Source organism: Ochotona curzoniae, unplaced genomic scaffold (assembly GCF_017591425.1).
Source record: "Ochotona curzoniae isolate NIBS_2020 unplaced genomic scaffold, NIBS_Ocur_1.0 scaffold_3835, whole genome shotgun sequence".
NCBI lineage: Eukaryota > Metazoa > Chordata > Mammalia > Lagomorpha > Ochotonidae > Ochotona > Ochotona curzoniae.
Window position 1 is genome coordinate 12,872,853 of NW_024467114.1, and position 17,945 is coordinate 12,890,797.

The following is a 17,945-nucleotide window of genomic DNA, read 5'->3' on the forward strand; positions in this document are numbered from 1 at the left end:
CATTTGAGCTGTTTTTGAGAACGCCACTTGGTTCAGAAGTATTGATGGTTTTAATTGTAAGCCTAATTTTGTTTTACGATTTTAGGTCTCGCCAGCCTATCTCGGCCCCTCTCTTTTCATGTCCTGACAAAAACAAGGTTAATTTCATCCCAACTGGATCAGCTTTCTGTCCTGTAAAACTTCTAGGCCCTCTCTTACCTGCCTCTGACCTGATGCTCAAGAACTCTCCCAACTCCAGCCAGAGCTCAACTCTGGCCACTCTGACCGTGGAGCAGCTCTCCTCCCGGGTTTCCTTGACGTCCCTCTCCGAGGACACCAGCCCAGCAGGACACCAGCCCACAGAGGCCTCGGTCCCGCAGCCAGCCCAGCAGCAGCAGCTCCTGCAGGAACTGCAGGGCGAAGAGCCCCTCTCTGCGCAGAGCTTTGTGGTCATCTAACGCCAGGGGAGCTGGCCTCCTCCCCCCTTCCTCAGATGAGGCCTCTGTCTGCATGGAGTGATAGGCCTTCCAAACACCACTGACTCCACCAGCGGAACACTCGGCAGTGTCAGCAAGCATCTCCGCACACTGATCTTGGCAGGGACGGGACTCCTATCCAGCAGATTTTGTGGAAAGCAGTAATGCTTGCAAAATGTGTGTGTCATTGAGCATTTTAAGTGGAGACTATGCATTTCATAGTATGTTTGACAAATTAGTACTGTGTCCTGTGTTTTGTTCCAAATTCTTCAGTATAAATAAGCTCTATATCAAAAAGTTGCCTGTCTAAATAGAAAATGTCTTGCTGTGTTTTGTCCTATGGAAAATACTGTACTTCAGGATTATGTTTACAATTGATCCAGGTGTTTGTTCTAACTTCTGTAATACATACAATGCAAAAACAAATGGCCACAACAGTTGCACAGTGCCCACCCTATGGCCTAGCTTCAGGTACTTCAGTTGAAGTCTAAACTCAGGTAACTTGGAATGTATATCATATTGGGATATTAAATATTTCACAGCTAAAAAGCTAAAGAGGGAACATCACTCTTTTGCCTTTCCTTATTTTATGCATTTCCTTTTCCTCATTACATTCCACATTCTTAGAATAAGCAGTGCATTCAACCCAAGGAGAATGAGAGTCCTGGACATGGGTGAACATGAGAACCAGCAAATCTGTGGTGTGTGACATCGCTTTTGTCATGTGGTTAGAGTAGAACAACTGTTGCATTCATTGTTTCAGCACGTGTCCCCGTGTTGTGTTGCTGTTGTGTTGCTCGGTGACTGTTGCATTGTTGCAAATGAAGTGTTGAGTACTAGACTGTGAACATTCCTCATCCTGCGTGAGGACATGGAAACCTGGCAGTGTCTCGGTTTCATCGTAAAGCAAGTGAAGTTTCACAAGGAGTGGTTGGATTTGCCTTGCTGTCACTCAGCCCTGACTGCTGCCTGCTTAGCTAAAGGCATCTTTGTGTTTGCTTTCTCTGTGGAAGATGGTTTCATTGGAGATTCGGCCGCGGCGCCCTTGTGACCGTGCGCAGGCAGTTCAGGTGCCCGAGTTGCAGTCACAGAACGAGGGGATCTCAGACTGACACAAGATAAGAAAGCAAGTTATTTGGTGACTTAGAAAAGCAATTATTTGAAGCAGTCTGATTTAAGCCTCACGTAAGACTATCATGAATAGTTTAAAGATTTGGGGAGTGTAACAACCTCTGTCCAGATAAACAGCCTTGAACTTGCAGAGTCAAGTTCTCCAGAGAGGTGAGCGGGCAGGCCCAGATACTGCTGACTGGGCAAGGGTGAACAGACTGGTAGGTGTTGTTTTCAGTAGCACAGAGTGTCCACGAGTTCAGGGGAATGCGTGCGTTTTGACTCAGGCTTGAGTTCTGGGAAACCTGGCGTTGTTTGCTCTGCACGTCACGCACCGGGCCTGGGCCTCGTAGGAATTAGAGCGCCTCCTGAAAGAAGGCGCTTCTTTCCCTAGAGCCGCCCCTGAGCTTCTCTTTGTTTTGTGTATTTTCTAAGGATGTTGAAGAATAATGGAGGGGATATAAAAGGGAAGTAACACCATTGATTTTTTTTAAAAAGAAAACTAGGGGTGTGTGTGTGTGTGTGTGTGTGTGTGTGTGTGCTTGCGTTTTGTGTATTGTTGTCATGATCCCAATTATCTCCACCAAAGTTTGCAGTAATATTCTCCCCTGAAGGTGCGGCGGGCTCCTTCCCATCAGTCAGTGTTACATTGTAGGGGACTGTCATGGAGACAGTGACTCAGTTCACTTTTGCCATTTTTCACAGGGGAACCTTTTCAAACAATCTTTTCAACAGCAGACACCTTTAACCCTAATAATCTCAGGCCTTGATGAAAATACTATATTTTGTAGATTATGGTTAAAGGGAGAAAATTCCTAGTTCTGTATGATAAATATGAGCTCCATTTAACTTCTGCTGTCCGGTTCGGCATCAGCTGATCGATTGATCTTGTGACCTGGTTTTGTCCAACTAAGATGCAATAGTATCAATTTCAGATTGATGGACTGAATATGCTTTTCTGGTGATGAAATCTGATGTACGATATTTATAGTGACACGTGCTTTTATTTTTCTCATGAAAAACTATTAATTGTGTTGTACATTTGTTCTTAGCATATATTAAAGTTTTGAACCAAATGTGTTAAAGCTTATGCTTTGCCATGTAAATTTCCCAGAAGTTGTTGAGCTCAAATGTATCCTACATCCAGCTGTAGAAATTTGTCAGCGGTTGTTTAAATTTTGTATATAGTTGTACTGTTTAATTCTGGCCACTGCGCTGAACAGTATTGAGTTATCAGACAATATGGCTTTACACAAGGAAATGTGTGGCTTCTGTTTTGTATTTTTTCAGTAGAGAAGTTCCTGTGTCTTATTTAAATAAAGTTATTAGTAAAACTGGAGTGTTTCTCTTGCATCCTTTTTTCTTTTTTTGAGAGACTGGGGCGACATGCTGTGGGGTGGAGATGAACCGGCTAAAGTGGCAGCGGGGCTCAGTGCTCGCCCAAACCCCAACTGTGTCTGGGGCTGCGGGTGTCCACGGGGATCCAGTTTCCTCACTCGGTCTCTTGACGTCGGGTTTGCGCATCTGCCGTTGTGAGCCGAGAAATTCCATATCTGTGAGTCAGCCAAGTGCTTCCGAGCAAGCGCTGTCTCCACCTCAGCGTCCTCGTGCACTTACAGAAATTGAAAAGCTGGGTCAATGTTGTGGCGTTTCAGAGGAAGCTGCCACCTGCAGTGCTGGAATCCCATGCAGGCTCCAGTTTGTGTCCCAGATGCTCCACTTCTGATTCCTCTGAACTGATGGCCTGGGAAAAGCTGAGAAAGATGACCCTGCCAGTCGCCCGGGAAACCCGAAATAAAGCCACTGGCTTCAGCCCGGCCCGGTGCTGGCCACTGCAGCTGCCTGGGAGTGAACCAGCGTGTGAAAGAGCCTTTCTCTTCCTCTCTTCATCCCTCCCTCCCTCTCGGGCTGTAACTTTGTCAAAATAAATCTGAGATAATAATAATTTAAAAAAACAAATTCAGTGAAATCACTTCAAAAAGAAGGTGCATACTTCAGAGAAGAAATTCTTTATTACTTTTTTCTTTATTGAGGTTGAGAACATGGGGGTGTTAACTCCCAGTACTGGCGTAAGGGCCAGCATCGTCAGCCCTTTGGAAGCACAAAAACAAGTCACGTTGAGAAATGATTCACTAGCACGTTATTCATTTCCAAAACATCTCCTCAAAGAGACTGATAAGATTTGACCTTTAAATTCAACTGAAAAGTGACCATGTAAAAACTGTTGCCTGAGAAACTTCAATTTGTGAAAATTAATTACTTGATGGAGCAAGCCCCTCTCCAGGGTTCGTCCCTAAATGGCCCCAGTGGCTCTCGCGCTCGCTGAGCCCACTGCCCTGAGCCACTGTCACCGCCTCACACTACCAGGATGCTGGAGTCCACACCCAGAGGCGGGAGCTGAGCGTGACAGCAGCGGGAGGCTGCAGGCCTCTGAACCATCGTCTAATCACGAGGCTGCGTGTTCTCCCCGAACACGCATCATGATGTTGAGATGTTTCAGCTCCCAGGACCAAGCCACCTTCACTTGTACATGGTTTGCTGACATGTAGTTATTTTATCTCTTTGTAGGAACAGGGAATCTGGCCCCAAGTGCCCTAAATGGTTGCCAGTTGGTCCTTCACAGGAAAGAAGTTGTTGGCTTCTGCTGCAGACTGAAAAAGAAGACACTGGCTGTAGGGAACTTCTAAGACCTGCGTGATTATGTTAAATATATGTCCGAAGATGAATACTTTTCCCTTCAAGGATGGGGGCTTCACTTCCTGTGCCTTGTGGGCTGCACCAGCTTCTTAGGAATCGAATACGGGATGCAGGATGGGATGGCTCTTCCGGAACGATGGAAAGGCTAACTCCGTGGGAGCTATCTCACTCCGTGCGCTCGCTTGCCGTCTGGGAGAAGTGTTGTGAGGATGCCTGCGAAGTGCGTAAGAGACTAGGTGCCACGTGGATGGGGACCCTGCAACCCCAGGCAGGCCGGGACATGGCTGCCAGCTCGTGAAACGCCTGGAGTCCCATCACCACCTGAGATAAATAGGGGTGCTTTTTTATGTTTAATTGAAAGACAAAGTAGTAAGAGAGGATAAGACAAAGAAGTCTTCATCTACTGGCTCAGTCTCCAGATGGTCTCAACAGTTGGGTCTGAACCAGGCTGAAGCCAGGAGCCTAAAATCCCTGCATCTCCCACGTGGGTGGCAGGGGCCCAGGGCACATTAGCAGGGAGTGAGTTGGAAGCAAAGCAGTGAGGCTTGCAGCAGAGCTCTGATAACAGGAGGCTGGCATTACAAGTGGTGGCTTATCCCACTGTACCACGGCAGCCTGGTAAATGTTAAGGTGCTAAGTTTGAGAGTGATGTGTTACATAGAATTAGAACACTAACATGATACGGTAACTCCTCCCAACACACACACACACACACACACCCAACATCATCTGGAGTCTTACTATGTAATTCTACCCTGTGGGTTCAGAAAGCAAGGCGCTTTTTTTTTTTTTTTTTTTAAATAGAGTGAATATCCTTGAAATAAACCTTTTCAGGTTAGGTCTCAGACACATTTTTCTCATACAATGTTTTGTGTCTTAAACAACAAGCCTGGTACTAACTCCCCGCTGTGTTTTCTGGTACAGTAATTCATCTAAAGCCGGAGCATCTGATAATCCAGTAGGCAAAATGGGAGCCCTGTGGGGGAGGGGCCTGCTGCGGTAAGGCTGCAGGAAGAAGCAGTAGTGATGAGATTTTAAAGCTGAAGAAGAGGGCAGAACTTCTAAAAACAAAGAGTTTGTGTTTTTTTTTTCCCTACAGTTAGAGGAGTCAGATGGCCCCTGACTTGGTCTGCCCAATTCCAAGGACATTTGCACCCACTAAAAAGCAGAGGAAAAAATAAGGCCTTTCACAGGCTCTGGGTCGGTTTGGTGATGCTTTCTCTCATTTATAACCCATTTCCTCAGCATCAAGAATTTGAACAATCAGATCATTTTTCTGCCAAAAGATTTTCTGATAATAAGGAGCGGGTCCCCTTTCACCTTGCAGACGCTACCCAGGCCTTGGCATTGGTTGCAGGCTTGACTTCGGTGCCAGTCCTCCAGCCAGAAGTGGGTACGGCACTGCGGGCAGTGGATGTTATTTCAAACCATGCTCTGGAAGCAGGATGGATAAAAGGTGGCTGTCGCCTTCCACAAGGAGCTGCCAAAGTGGGGAGAAGGGCTCCGGCTGCAAAGGCAGGCCTGTGCTTGGGTTTTCCATTCCACTTTGTAAAGGAAAAGGGTTACACTCCAGGGACAACACTTAACAAAGGGCACAGCCCTGGAGCTGCACTGAGCAGCCTATTTTTCATATGGGTTGGGATGAAGGCAGACAGGGTAATCCAACCTGACCCTGCTTGTCTGCCCGTTCGGTCACAAACACCTGGTACAGTCTCTCAGCTTCTCTTCCCAGCGACCACCCTGGAGCATGCCCTGGGAGCTGTGCATGAAGAAGCCATTCTTTTTCAAGTCTGCAGGCTTTTCTCCTGATGGCCCCTCTGTGCCCACGGCTAGCACCGGTCCCACAGGAGACACTCAGGAGGGAGGCGGAAGGGCTAAGAAGGGTCTTTTGGGAGGACAGGACTTGATGGGACAGGCAGGAAAGGGGTACTGTGAGTTTTACAGTACGTGTGGGCCCTGTTGAAATATATTTTTGTTGCAACAAGCATGTGTTCCTGTTGTAACGTTAGGTAAAGACAAGCAACAGGCCCTTCATATTGTGGAACTGCTCACAAGCCTCACTTTGCCTGCGCCACCGCTTTGTCCATCTTCCAGTTCACAAAAAAAAGTGGGGATGACCTAACTTTTTTTTTTTAAAGATTTATTTATTTTGATTACAAAGTCAGATATACAGAGAGGAGGAGAGACAGAGAGGAAGATCTTCCATCCGATGATTCACTCCCCAAGTGACCTCAACAGCCGGTGCTGCGCCAATCCTGCGCCGATCCGAAGCTGGGTACCAGGAACTTCATTCCAGGTCTCCCACATGGGTGCAGGGTCCCAAGGCTTTGGGCCGTCCTCGACTGCTTTCCCAGGCCACCAGCAGGGAGCTGGATGGGAAGTGAAGCTGCTGGGATTAGAACCGGCACCCATATGGGATCCTGGGGCGTTAAAGGCGAGGACTTTAGCCGCTAGGCCATGCTGCCGGGCCCAGGGATGGCTTAACTTTTGCATGATCCTTACAAAAGGGTAAACATCAGAGGAAATGAACATTGAGATTCAGCGTGTAACTTCAGTAGTAATGGAGGCACTAGAAATTCATATTTGTTACCTTTAAATTCGTCACAGAAATAAAGATGAACTGCGCACTGAGAGGGCAGGGATATGAGCTGTCTCATGTCAAGGCAGAATGGATTCACCTAACTCTAGAAGGTTTTTTCTAAGGCAGAGAAGGATCCGCCCGTCCTTGTTGCCTCCCCAGAGGGCCATAGCAGGGCTGGGCCAGGCCAGCATCTCATTGATGCTATTGTTGCTTTTTCTTTTTAGGATTTTATTTGTTGTTATTGGAAAGGCAGATCAGATTTATGGAGAAGAAAGACTGAAAGATCCCATATCCGCTGGTTTACTCCCCACATGGCCACAGTGTCACAGCTGAGCCAATCTGAAGCCAGGAGCCAGGAGCTTCTTGCTGGGTCTCCCATGCGGGTGCAGGGTCCCAAGGCTTTGGGCCTTCCTCGACTGCTTTCCCAGGCCACAGGCAGGGAGCTGGATGGGAAGTGGAGCAGCCGGGATATGCCTATATGGAATCTCAACTCTTGTAAGCTGAGAATTCAGCCACTGAGCCATCATGCCAGGCTCTTGTCAATGCTTAACACTGAACACAAACCGTGTAAGCCTAAACATGACTAAGAGAGCATCTAGAATATGATTAATATTTTTAAGCGCACTCATCAAAAGATTTCTATTCATTAGTTTTCATTTAAAAGGCGGAGAGAAAAAGAGAGAGATGCTTACTCACTTCCAAAATGCTTGCAGAGGCCAAGGTTAGCAGGCCAAATCCTCATCTAGCTCTCTCACAGGGTAACAACAACCCAACCGCATGAGCCATCACCTGAACAGGAAGCTGGGCAGGAATGCAGCCAGAGCCTAAGCCCAGACATCCCAGTCTGCGACGTGGACCTCCTGAGCAGCACCCTCCCCACTGTGTCTAGCACCTGTCCCCAGCATCCTTCTGTGGAGGATGTGCAGGCCAGTTGCTCTGAGATGCCAGAAGTGGGCATATGTGAGCTTGGTGCCGACTCCTTGGCCACAGCGATGACTGCACTCAAATTCGTATCAGAGAAATCCGGGGATCCGAGCTTCGTACTGGCTCAGTGGACACCTTGCCTCCAAGTGCTAGGCTCTGAGCCTGCCGCAGTCCTTGACTTTGAATCTACATAAGGCAGAGCGCGGGCAGCAGCATGAGCATGCTGGCCTTGGCTTACTTGTGCAGATTAGAAAGCAGCTGCTGCTTACATGGAACTGGGCCTCAGTGCTGTGCCAGCTTTAGTTTTGCTGAGCTGGCAGGCTGTGCCTGGAAGAATTACGCCCCCTGGAATATTCTGTAATGCAGAAGCACCGGGACATTAGGAGAAATGGTCCTTACATTGGTCAACACCAAGCAGACAGGGGTGAGGCTGGGTCCTCAGATCCTGGGAGTCTTTATTTGTAGTATGGAGATACTAAATAACCCTAAATCTGTCTTAGTCCGCTTGGCTGGACCAGGTGGCCTCAGCTACAGGAACTCCCTGTAGGTCTGGGGGCTGGAATTCCAGGCTGGGGTCATGCAGGGCATGGGTGTGGTCGGGGATCACTTCCTGGCGTGCAGGTGGCTCCACTGTCCTCACATCATTTTTCCCGAGACACCAAGCATCAGTGTGTGTTCCTGAGGTGGGTTAGGCCCTATCGGTGACCTCATTTTCCCATAATTGCCTCCCAAAGGTCTTGTTTCCAAATACAGTCATGCAGGGAATTAGGGCTCCACCATATGAATTTTAGTGAGCGCTCAGTTCTGTCTACGTACTCAGAGTTCAGCATATGCTTTCATTAGGGAAATGGAAATTAAAAAACTATGATGATGTTCCAACCCACACCCACTAGGATGGCCATCCCCAAAAGACAGAAAGCTCTGGCCAAGCTAAGCTGGGCCTCCCCGAGAGCTACTTGTGGGAGGGTAAGATGACGTCACTGCTCCAAACAACAGCCGGGCAACATCCCCAGGGTTACAGACAGAAACACCACATGGCTCAGCATTATTCAAGAAAATAAAAACAGGCTGGCATGGCAGCACGGAAGTTCAGGTGCCACAAGATTTTGTATCTGGGTGCTGGTTCCAGTCTCAGCCTGCCATGCTTCCTACCCAACCCCCTGCTAACGTGCCTGGAGAGGTTGCACAATGGTGTGAAAGTGTAGGTACTTGCCCTCCATATGGGAGACCTGAAAGAAGTTCCTGGCTCCTGGCTTCAGCATGGCACAGTCCCAACCAGTGCAGCCACTTAGAACCAGTGCATGGGAGACATTCCTGTCTCTGTAACTTCGTTTCTGTCACTCTGCCTTTTAAATATTTTTTTTTGAAAAGAAACATTCAGCTATTTTAAAACTTGCACACACGTTTGTAGCAGCATTACTTCATAACAGCCTGAGTGTAGCAATCCAAGCATTTGTAAATGGATGGCTACACTCCATTTACATATAAAGTGTTACATCTGGGCTAATAGTATTATTCAGCAAAAGCAAGGAGTGAAGGACTCACAGGCACTACAGGGCGATAAGCCTTACAGATGGGATACGATGTGAAAGAGGCCAGTCACAGGAAAGCACAAACCGCATCACCCATGTGCAGGTGCAGGCAAATCCTGAGGGACTGGGGGAGCAGGGGTGCAGGGGCAAGGAGTCCCTGGGATGGGCACAGGGCTTTGTTCCAGGAGTAACAACCGTTTTCTCCTTACAACATAGTCATGCTTGTAGGATCTTGTGAATGTGCTAAAAACGTGTGCTCTTTACAAGGGTGCACGTTGCGGGTCTTCAGCAGGCTATTCCTTGTCCTACATGAGCACTGGCCAGCGTGACAGCTGCAACACTCCCTGGTTATGGCCTACAAAAGCAGCAGAGGAAGGCGTAAGGCCTTGGGACCCTGTACTCATGTGGGAGACCTGGAGGAAGCTCCAGGTCCCTGGCTTAGGACTGGCTCAGCTCCAGCTGTTAGGGCCGATTGGGGAGTGAACCAGTGGATGAAGGATCTCTCTCTTTCTCCCTCCCTCTCTCTCTGTGTAAATCTGCTTTTAAGTACAAATAAATAAATCTTTTCTAAAAAGGGTAAATGCCGTGCTACGTAAAGTATGTCTCGATTAAAACATCTCATGTATCAAAACAGCCTCGGGCCATAAGACAGCGATGAGGATGGCTTGGGTTCATGAAGTGCGCACAGCACGTGCCTGGCACGGACAGCGGCTGTTTGAATTTGGCACGGGCAATGTAGGGGTGAGAGGAGAGATAAGGGTCCATGCTGGAGCACAGTTCATAGTGCAGGGCACGTGGCCAGCAGCCAGGCGCAGCTTCACTCTGCTGTCCACCGGCTCTCATGCGGGCACCTCGCTGCCCAAGCAAGAGGTCAGAGTGTGGCCACAGGTTTTTGTCTAGCTCATCTGTCTCCATGCCCTGCTCAGCCTGCGTGGATCTGGAAGGGCAGGCCAAGGTAACTACCCTGCCGGCTTCAGCCTGGCCCCACTCTCCTGACTTTGCAAGGTGTGCTCTCTGCAACCTGATCTGGTTTGCCTGGCTCTGGGCCTCTCAACCCAGCTCACCACTGAAGCTCCGGATTAGGAAGCAGGGAGGGGCTCCCTCAGGGCTGGTCCTCAGGACAGAAGACAGATGGGTGGCAAACTGCAGGTGGCAGGAGCCGGGCACCTGTGGGGCCAGGCTTGCTTCTCTCCCTGCTGGCTTCTTCCTCTCCAGCTGGAGCCAAAGCCATAGGTCACCCAGGAGGGCAGCTCTGATTGGCAGCATAAAAATACACCTCAATTGGCCCGTGCTTGTGGCCTGGGAGGGCATGGTGAGTGGAGACAGGACAGGGAGTTATGACTTGCTGGTAGGGGACACAGGCTCGAGGACCCCAGCCTGTGCGTGTGGTTGTGTACTATGCACAAGGCTGTGGGCTGTGTGTGCTCACCTAAATGGCAAGCCCTCAGGTGTCTTCTGAGTTTGCGCGAAGACTCCAGCCAGCAGGAACCCTTTTGGCTAAAAACCCACCATAGATGCCCTGCCACAGGAAGTTATAGAACCCTTGGAGTGAAGCGTCCCTGGATCCCAGGCCGGCACAGAGCTCCAGAACAGGGCAGCTGCAGGACACGTGGCCCGTCAGTGGTGCCAGATGTAAGGGTGCTGAGGAGGTCCCTGTCCCTGCTGGCCCGGAGGGAGGTGGAGGACACTTCCGAGGAGAAACAGACCCTGGAGGTGTCACTCCCCAGGGCCAGGTGTAACATCCAGAAGACGTCTGGGACCCGAATCAGCACGGGAGCTCCTGCCGAGTGGCTGCAGTGGGAAGCCCCGAAGCAGCAGCGTCTCCCAGCTCAGGGCTGTGCAGGCTGCACCGACATGCTCCGGTGTGCTCTGCAAGTGCCTGGGAAGCCGCCTGCAACACAGACAGGAGCCGGAAGGAGCAGACTGGGGGAGAGCAGTGGGCGCCGGGGCGGGGAAGTGTGACTCGGGTGCAGAATTTAAGTGTGATCAGGTTTAAGGCAAAAGGAATGGAAGCTGACTCAGCGGCCACGGGCAAAGGCCTCAGACCCCTTGAGTGTGCAGTCGGACATGCTGAGCACAGGTGCTCCCTTGGCCAGCTCCCTGCCGATCAGCAGAGGCCAGCACTGAGGCATTTATTCTGTATGAAGGCCAAAGGTTCTGTTAGCAGAAAAAGGTGCAAACAGGTGACCTTGATTAAAGCGTGGGGCTGAGCAGTGGGAGCAGTGACAATGCGATGGCAGGGCCCAGCCACTTACGGCCCTCTCAGCCCTTGCTGGGCTCCTCACCGGGCTTTGCTTCTGTGCTGCTTCTGCACTGGGACCATCCCCAGCTCAGAATACGAGGAGGGAGCCTGAGCAACCCTGGCTGCTCGATGGTGACAAGTGACTCTCCTGGCCTGTGACACGGCTCGGGGGCTGGTTAGCTAAGGCCAAGAAACTCAGCACCGCCGTCTAGATTGGCCTGATGCTGTGTCTCTCAGAGTGGCTGGATGGGGCAGCTGGCATCTTGCATCCTGGTCTGAGATAGCACCTTCACTTGGTACTTTCCCAATATCCTCAAAGAACTGCTAGTAGGACCAGACCTTGGTCTGCTAAAACCCACCAAAGCCTTTCCTTTGAACAAACTAGGTCTTCAGCATGGACATGCACGACTAAGAGCCTTCATAAATGATGGAATGGCTGCGCCTGCAGTCTGGCAGGGCCACCTGACCATCGGAAGATGCGGGCGCTCTTGGGACAGCCAGCACCTGCCCACACAGCTCTGCCTTTGCTTGCTGCAGCCAGACTCCTCCGTTTCCTGTGAGCAGCTGCAGCTGGGGATGCCCTCCTCAGCTGGAGCCCCTGAGGATTTGTGGGGAAGGACCCACCCACACGTACTGAAAACAGAATGTGAGAGAGGAAGCACATGGCCTTGCTTGGAGAGGCAATGAGAAGTAGGCAGATGGAGGCAGCTAGCTCTCATCCCGGGTTCTCTTCCTGACAGGCCTGCAAGCACTGCGACTGGGCTGGGTGGCTGGAAACACAATCCAGGTCTGCCCCACGGGTAGCAGGGGTTCAGACCAGTTGCTTCCCGAGGTCAGCAGGTTAGCTGTTGCCTGAATTTGCAGGAAGCTGGAATCGGGAGCCAAGGAGAGACCTACAGACACGTGCTCTCAAGTGAGCTATGGGCATCTTACCTGCAGGGCCAGGTGCTGTCCCACAGATGCACTTGTTCTCAGCTGCTGCTGAAGCACCTTCTGTCCTGCTGACTGCCCCATCCATGCAAGAAGGCCCGCAGAGCACAATCAGGCCTGCCCACCCCCTGCAAGGCCTCCCTCCCTCGTTGATTAGAATCCCTGCGGCACAGACCTCCTGGCTCTGAGACGGCTGTTTTCCAGCACAGCTGAAGATACCTCCAGTCTCCGCGCTGGCCAGAGGACCTGCCGCCCGGGCGGAGCTGGAGGACCTGAGCTGCTGGCCAAGGCACGCACAACTGGATGCTGACTCCTGTGCTACTGGCAGATGCTCCTGGAAGGGGTCCCTCTGCAGTGGCCTTTGGGAGAGAAAACCTGGGTATCCGGGGCTTTTGGAGCACAAGCATGGGGTGGAGGCTGGACAGCCTGGCAGATGCCTCCTTCCCCGGCTCACAAGGTCCCTTCGTGATCCCTCCTGGCACACAGGACAGCTCTGCCTTCAGTGCTCCCAGGGTCACACACTCACAGCAGACAGTGTTTGCTGCAGCCCAAAGGCCCTCACAGGAAAGCATTGGCCCTTCCAAGAGGCTGCACTTCTAATTCTGCTGCTTCCCTCACTCTCCCAGAACTCCAAACTAAAATTAGTTTGGAAGGAACAAACTCTTGAAGTGCAAAAAGAGTCCATGCCAGCTGGGGAGAGAATCCAGAAAGGAGGAGACAGAACTGCTTTCAGCTGCTGTCCTTCACGTGTATCTTTCTCATGTGGCGGCTAGGGGTGGAGGGGTGGCAGGGGGACATTAGGGGTGCTGGGAGAGGAAAGGGAGACCTGCAGACCACCTCAACTGGCCGGAGAGCTTCCCAGGAGCCCAGGGATCGGGTGTAGCTGGGCCCCCGGGTGCATCCCCAGGAGGTGCCATGGCCCATGCCTGCACAGGCACTTGAGTTGGTGATGCGTGGCAGCTGGGCCGCCTTAGGCTGGAATGGCAAACAAAGGCCTTTGTGTGAGTCCAGCTCAAGACGCACTCAGCCAATGGGATCAGGGGGTTGGCCAAGTGCACTGCAGGTGGGACAGGGAGTGCAATCTTTAATTATTTATCTTAACAAAATGTAAAGAAAATTCGATGAGAAAATACCTTCATGTGCATATGGCTCCTTCCTTGTCCCTGCACCAAAGCCTGTCCGAAGGCCCTCCATCCACAGAGCAGTTTTAAGCAGTGTCCACTCCAAACCCTCCCTCTCTCCAGCGGATGGGCCTCTGCTCGCCCGCCCACCACTGTCCACACACAAATGGGCCCTGGCTGGGAATCTGAGATGCTTCCATGCCACACAGCTCCATTCTGCAACCGTGCCTCCTGCACTTGCCTCAAGCTGAGCCCACGGTGCTGCTTTGTGGAAGATGGAGGCTTGGGGAGCCTGGTCGCTGGGCGTGCAGCAGCTCACTAGCTGCCGATGCCCGAGGCACCGACCCCCAAGGCCAGGTGGAGCCCCCTTCTGTAGACCTGCGGGCTGCCCTCGGAGCAGTCCTGTGACGGAGGCCGATCTGGGGGCTCCTCAGGGTGGGCAGGCTTGAGGCTGCATCTGGGGCATGCACAGCAGGTGCAGGGGAGTGCTGGAGCAGGCAGGGGTGCAGTAAGTGCTCCTCATGCAGTATCTGGGCAACCTCACAGTGCCCACGTGCCAGCTGAGGCTGTGCTGAGCCCCTGGATGGTGGCGCCACCTGACAGTCTACTTGGGGCCAGGAGATGAGTGGAGCCACACTCCATGTGCCTACAGTGCTTGGTCCCAGCTCCTGTCACCTGCAGGATCGCTCTCTGCACAGGCGAGGACAGGATGGTGCCTTCCGCAGCCCAGCTCAGCCAGGCTCTAATTCCCAAAGGGGGCTGCCAATCTGAGGATGGAGGGCATGGAGAGGGCACCCTATTCCTGAGGGTTGTCCTGGGTGTGTTTCTGGACGTGACCTTGAGAAGCTCTGGTCGAGCAGGGCTGGAAGTCACAGGTAGCCCAGGTGACCCCTGTCCAAAGACTCCTAGGATCCAGGGTGCATCGGAGGGGATGTGCAGGGCCATGCCACGTGGGTGGGTGAGAAGGCTCAGCTAAGGCACCTCTAACCCAGGTCAGGGGAGTCGATGTGCTGCCTCTAAGCCCAGGTTAAAACTCGTTCCCACCCCCACCCCAGCTTACCCAAATCCTCTCTTTTCCTGCCACATAGCCTCATCTGGGGGATGTGAGGAGTCAAGGCCACAGCTTCAAGGGGGTGGGGTGGGTGCTCACCCTCTCCTGCTCTTGACACACACTCCAGTCCCACACCCACTGTACAACAGATGCCACGGACTTGACTTTGCATGTCAAAATTCTTTTTTGTTTAATAATAATTAAAAAAATAACCAAATCACAAGGAGCTTCAGAAGTACATGCTGCTGAGTTCCAGCCATGATGTAGACAACAGGAGACACCGGGCTCTGCCAATATAGCTGCTTTCCGTGGCTCGGTCCTGCAGCGTGGAGAAGGCCCAGATCCCTGGCCAGCAGGAGAGCACACGGGTGCCAGGCAAGCGCCGTGCAGGCGGCATCTTTGGTTGGCTGGAGTACTCATCGACCGGGGCTCGCCACAAGCGGCTTGGCAAGAAGGTCCCGCGGTCTTCTCAGAAGGACAGGAGGCGTCCAGCCTCAGCCAGCCTCCTGCCGCTGCTGAGGCTGCAGGACACGTAAAGGGAACCTAATGCAAAGTAGGGTTGGGATCTGAACTTGGATCTCACGGGAGCCCAATAAGCAACCGCAGGTTGCCCCGGGCTGGAGTCAGCCCGACACTGTGCAGAGGTGGTGTGCGTTGTGTCCATTCCTAGAACCCTTGATACCAAAGAAAAGTAGTAATTATAGCAATATAAACAGGGCCCTGGACCCCTCTGTTTTATTAAAATGGCACGTACATATTGAAACAACATACTGATGGCCGTGTGTCCCTGCTAGGCCATGGGGCTGCCACGTCGGTGGCACGGGGGCACCTTCCCGCAAGGCCGCAGGACTCACGCGTTCAGCAGCTCATGTTCTTTATCAGTTTTCCCAATCGCATCAGGATTTGACAACGGGTCGAGATCAGCGAAGAGGCTGAACCAGGCAGTCAGGTCCGAGGCCGCCTTGGCCGGCTCTGGGGAGAGAAGAGGATACGTCAGAGAGGACACACCCTCCAGGTGCCCAGCCCCGCCGGGCCGGGTGGGGCGGCCACAGGGAGGCTGTTCCCTGGGACACACCCCTTTTACACTCTTGTCCTTAGGAATGAGAAAGGAACCCAGGTCCCTTCCTTGGCTGACTGGCCTGAAGCTCAGGGAAGAATGTGCTGTGTGTTCCTCTTCCCCCACCCCCATCCTGAGGGCCACAGTCCATGAGATGCTTAAAGCCTCTGACTGTGTCGTTGCCGCAGCTCGACTAGGCAGCAGTACGCTTCGTTTGGAGTCAGGCTGCATGGCCGAGTGAGTGCAGGGTGCTTTCCAGTGCTGGCTGGAAAAATTCAAAGCTGCTGGGCTGGGAGAAGCGCCCTGGCTGCTGGCTCCCCGGGGCGACTGCCACCCATGTAGGAGCGGCTTCTCTTGGAGCCACTGCCTCTCCACCCACTCCTGTAAAGGCAGAGGGCCTCCCTGGCTAATTGGTAATTCTACCCCCACTTGGCAGGGCTACTGGCTCAGTGACTGGGTGGGGGGAGAGGGGGAAGAGGGAGCGGGGGGCCAGCCCCAGATCTAACACTGGTGACAACGCCTCCCTTCCCCAAGGAGGCTTAACACCACCCATACACTTTGAGCCTCACTGGGACACAGCCACGCACCTGCCCTGCAGCCCCAACTTCCTGAGCACCGTGATTAGACGGCCACATTGTTTCCCAGTTGGAGCGTTTCTGAAAGGGTGCCTCATGGAAGTGACCTTACCCACGGGAGTCGTCCCACAGGAGGACCCAGCTCATAGGCCTGGGGGACCCCTGCTTTTCCTTCCCCAGCAGGCCAGAGCGTTACAAGTAAGAAGAAAACGTCTGATGGGCCATCCTTCCAGGCAAGGGCAGCCAGGAAGGTGTGGCAACATCTGACCAAAAGGGACCTCAAAAAGCATCAGGAGGACAAGTTGTGAAAAGGGGTTGCAACGATAGTGTGGAAGTGAGAAGCTGATGGCAGAACAGGGCCTTGTCGCTTTTGCTGCTGCGAGCCTGAGGTGCTAAGGTAGCCACTCTGATCACCAATTACTTCGATTGCTCTCCCTTTCTCTCCTCAAAGTCTCCTATGGATATACTACTTTATAACAAGATAATCAGTGTGCCTGTTATAACTAGCAAGACAAGTTGGTAATAGGAAAGCTGTTCTTACGTAGCAACCTGGCTTGTTCTTAGGTGGTACATGCACACCTGCGGGAATGCAGTCAAGCACTGCGGGGAACACAGGGTGGGGAAGGAGGCCATGTTTCCAAAGAGGGTCACTTTCCGGAGTCACGTGGGAGGTCACACAAGGATACTGCACGGGGAGAGAGTGATGCGGAAGGACAAATCTATCTCTACTCTTGACAGATTGTGTCAGGATATCTTAAAGGCATCCCCAGTGCAGATAACATGCTCACTTCCGCTTCGCCCTGACCTCCCACCGAGGTTTTGAGGAGCCCCAGGAAGCAAGCCTGGCCCAGCTCACTGGAGCCCAGCCACCTGCGTGTGCCCAGGCCTCCACTACTGCAGGCACACCCCAGGGGCAACTTATTCACACAGCACTTCAAGAACAACAAAGGAACACTTTTTGATACTGGCGGAGTAGACACCCCCTTTAACTTCCTGTGGTCAGCAGAAAGTGGGTGATGTGATGACTCAAGGAACAGATGGCAAGCGAGCTAGCTGCAAATGCAGCTGAGCTCCTCATCCACGCATTCACTGTCCTTGGGGGCCTGTTTCCTGGAGAACGGAAGTCAGGTGCTTCAAAGTCACCTCTCTCACAACAGAATCTGGCCCTTTCTAGTCAAGTGTCTGGCGGCAGGGTCGTCTCTTATTAGCTAAAGCTAGCAAACCTCGGTGGCCTTTCCTAGGCTGGTATCTCCACCCATGTTAGCAAGCTCCCAATCACAGGCACACAAGAGATTTGATTCAGCCTCATTGAAGACATTCTGACAGAGGGAGCGTGATGCAGTCCCTCAAGCCAGGCAGAACGTGTGAATGAGAATCCCAGGAACACGCAAGACCCTTCACCCCGTGTCCTTTCTGGAGCCTTCAGTGTGCCAGTGGAGACTGGGCAGGAGGCTGAGAAAGCAGACCCTTCACCCCGTGCCCTTTCTGGAGCCTTCAGCGTGCCAGGGGAGACTGGGCAGGAGGCTGAGAAAGCAGTGATAGGCGCTTGGAAAGAAAGGCAAGTATTGTTGTGTGTTACCTTTCGCTTCAGGGCTGCTGGTCTTTGCTGCTGACCTTGGTGGAGGAGGAGGACTGACACTGCTCTCTGACCAGCCTAATATTCAAAACCA

At 52.2% G+C, this 17,945-nt stretch overlaps 2 protein-coding genes across 5 annotated transcripts in view; one reads left to right on the forward strand and one right to left on the reverse strand.

Moving 5' to 3' along the window:
* GLCCI1 (glucocorticoid induced 1) overlaps positions 1–2,904 on the forward strand; it is a 135,268-nt gene extending 132,364 nt beyond the window's left edge. For all 3 annotated transcript variants that reach the window (XM_040965052.1, XM_040965050.1, XM_040965051.1), the window contains exon 8: positions 86–2,904. In XM_040965052.1, the coding sequence (XP_040820986.1) occupies positions 86–437 (352 nt within the window). In that variant the 3' untranslated portion in view covers positions 438–2,904. The remainder of the gene's footprint in view (positions 1–85) is intronic.
* An 11,739-nt stretch (positions 2,905–14,643) lies between these two features.
* Positions 14,644–17,945, reverse strand: part of ICA1 (islet cell autoantigen 1) — a 132,091-nt gene continuing 128,789 nt past the window's right edge. The window contains exons 14-15 of one of the 2 annotated variants that reach the window (XM_040965095.1): positions 17,855–17,929; positions 14,644–15,615 (exon numbers count right to left, since the gene is read on the reverse strand). In XM_040965095.1, the coding sequence (XP_040821029.1) occupies positions 15,494–15,615; positions 17,855–17,929 (197 nt within the window). In that variant the 3' untranslated portion in view covers positions 14,644–15,493. The remainder of the gene's footprint in view (positions 15,616–17,854; positions 17,930–17,945) is intronic. The other variant, XM_040965096.1, reaches the window with a different exon arrangement.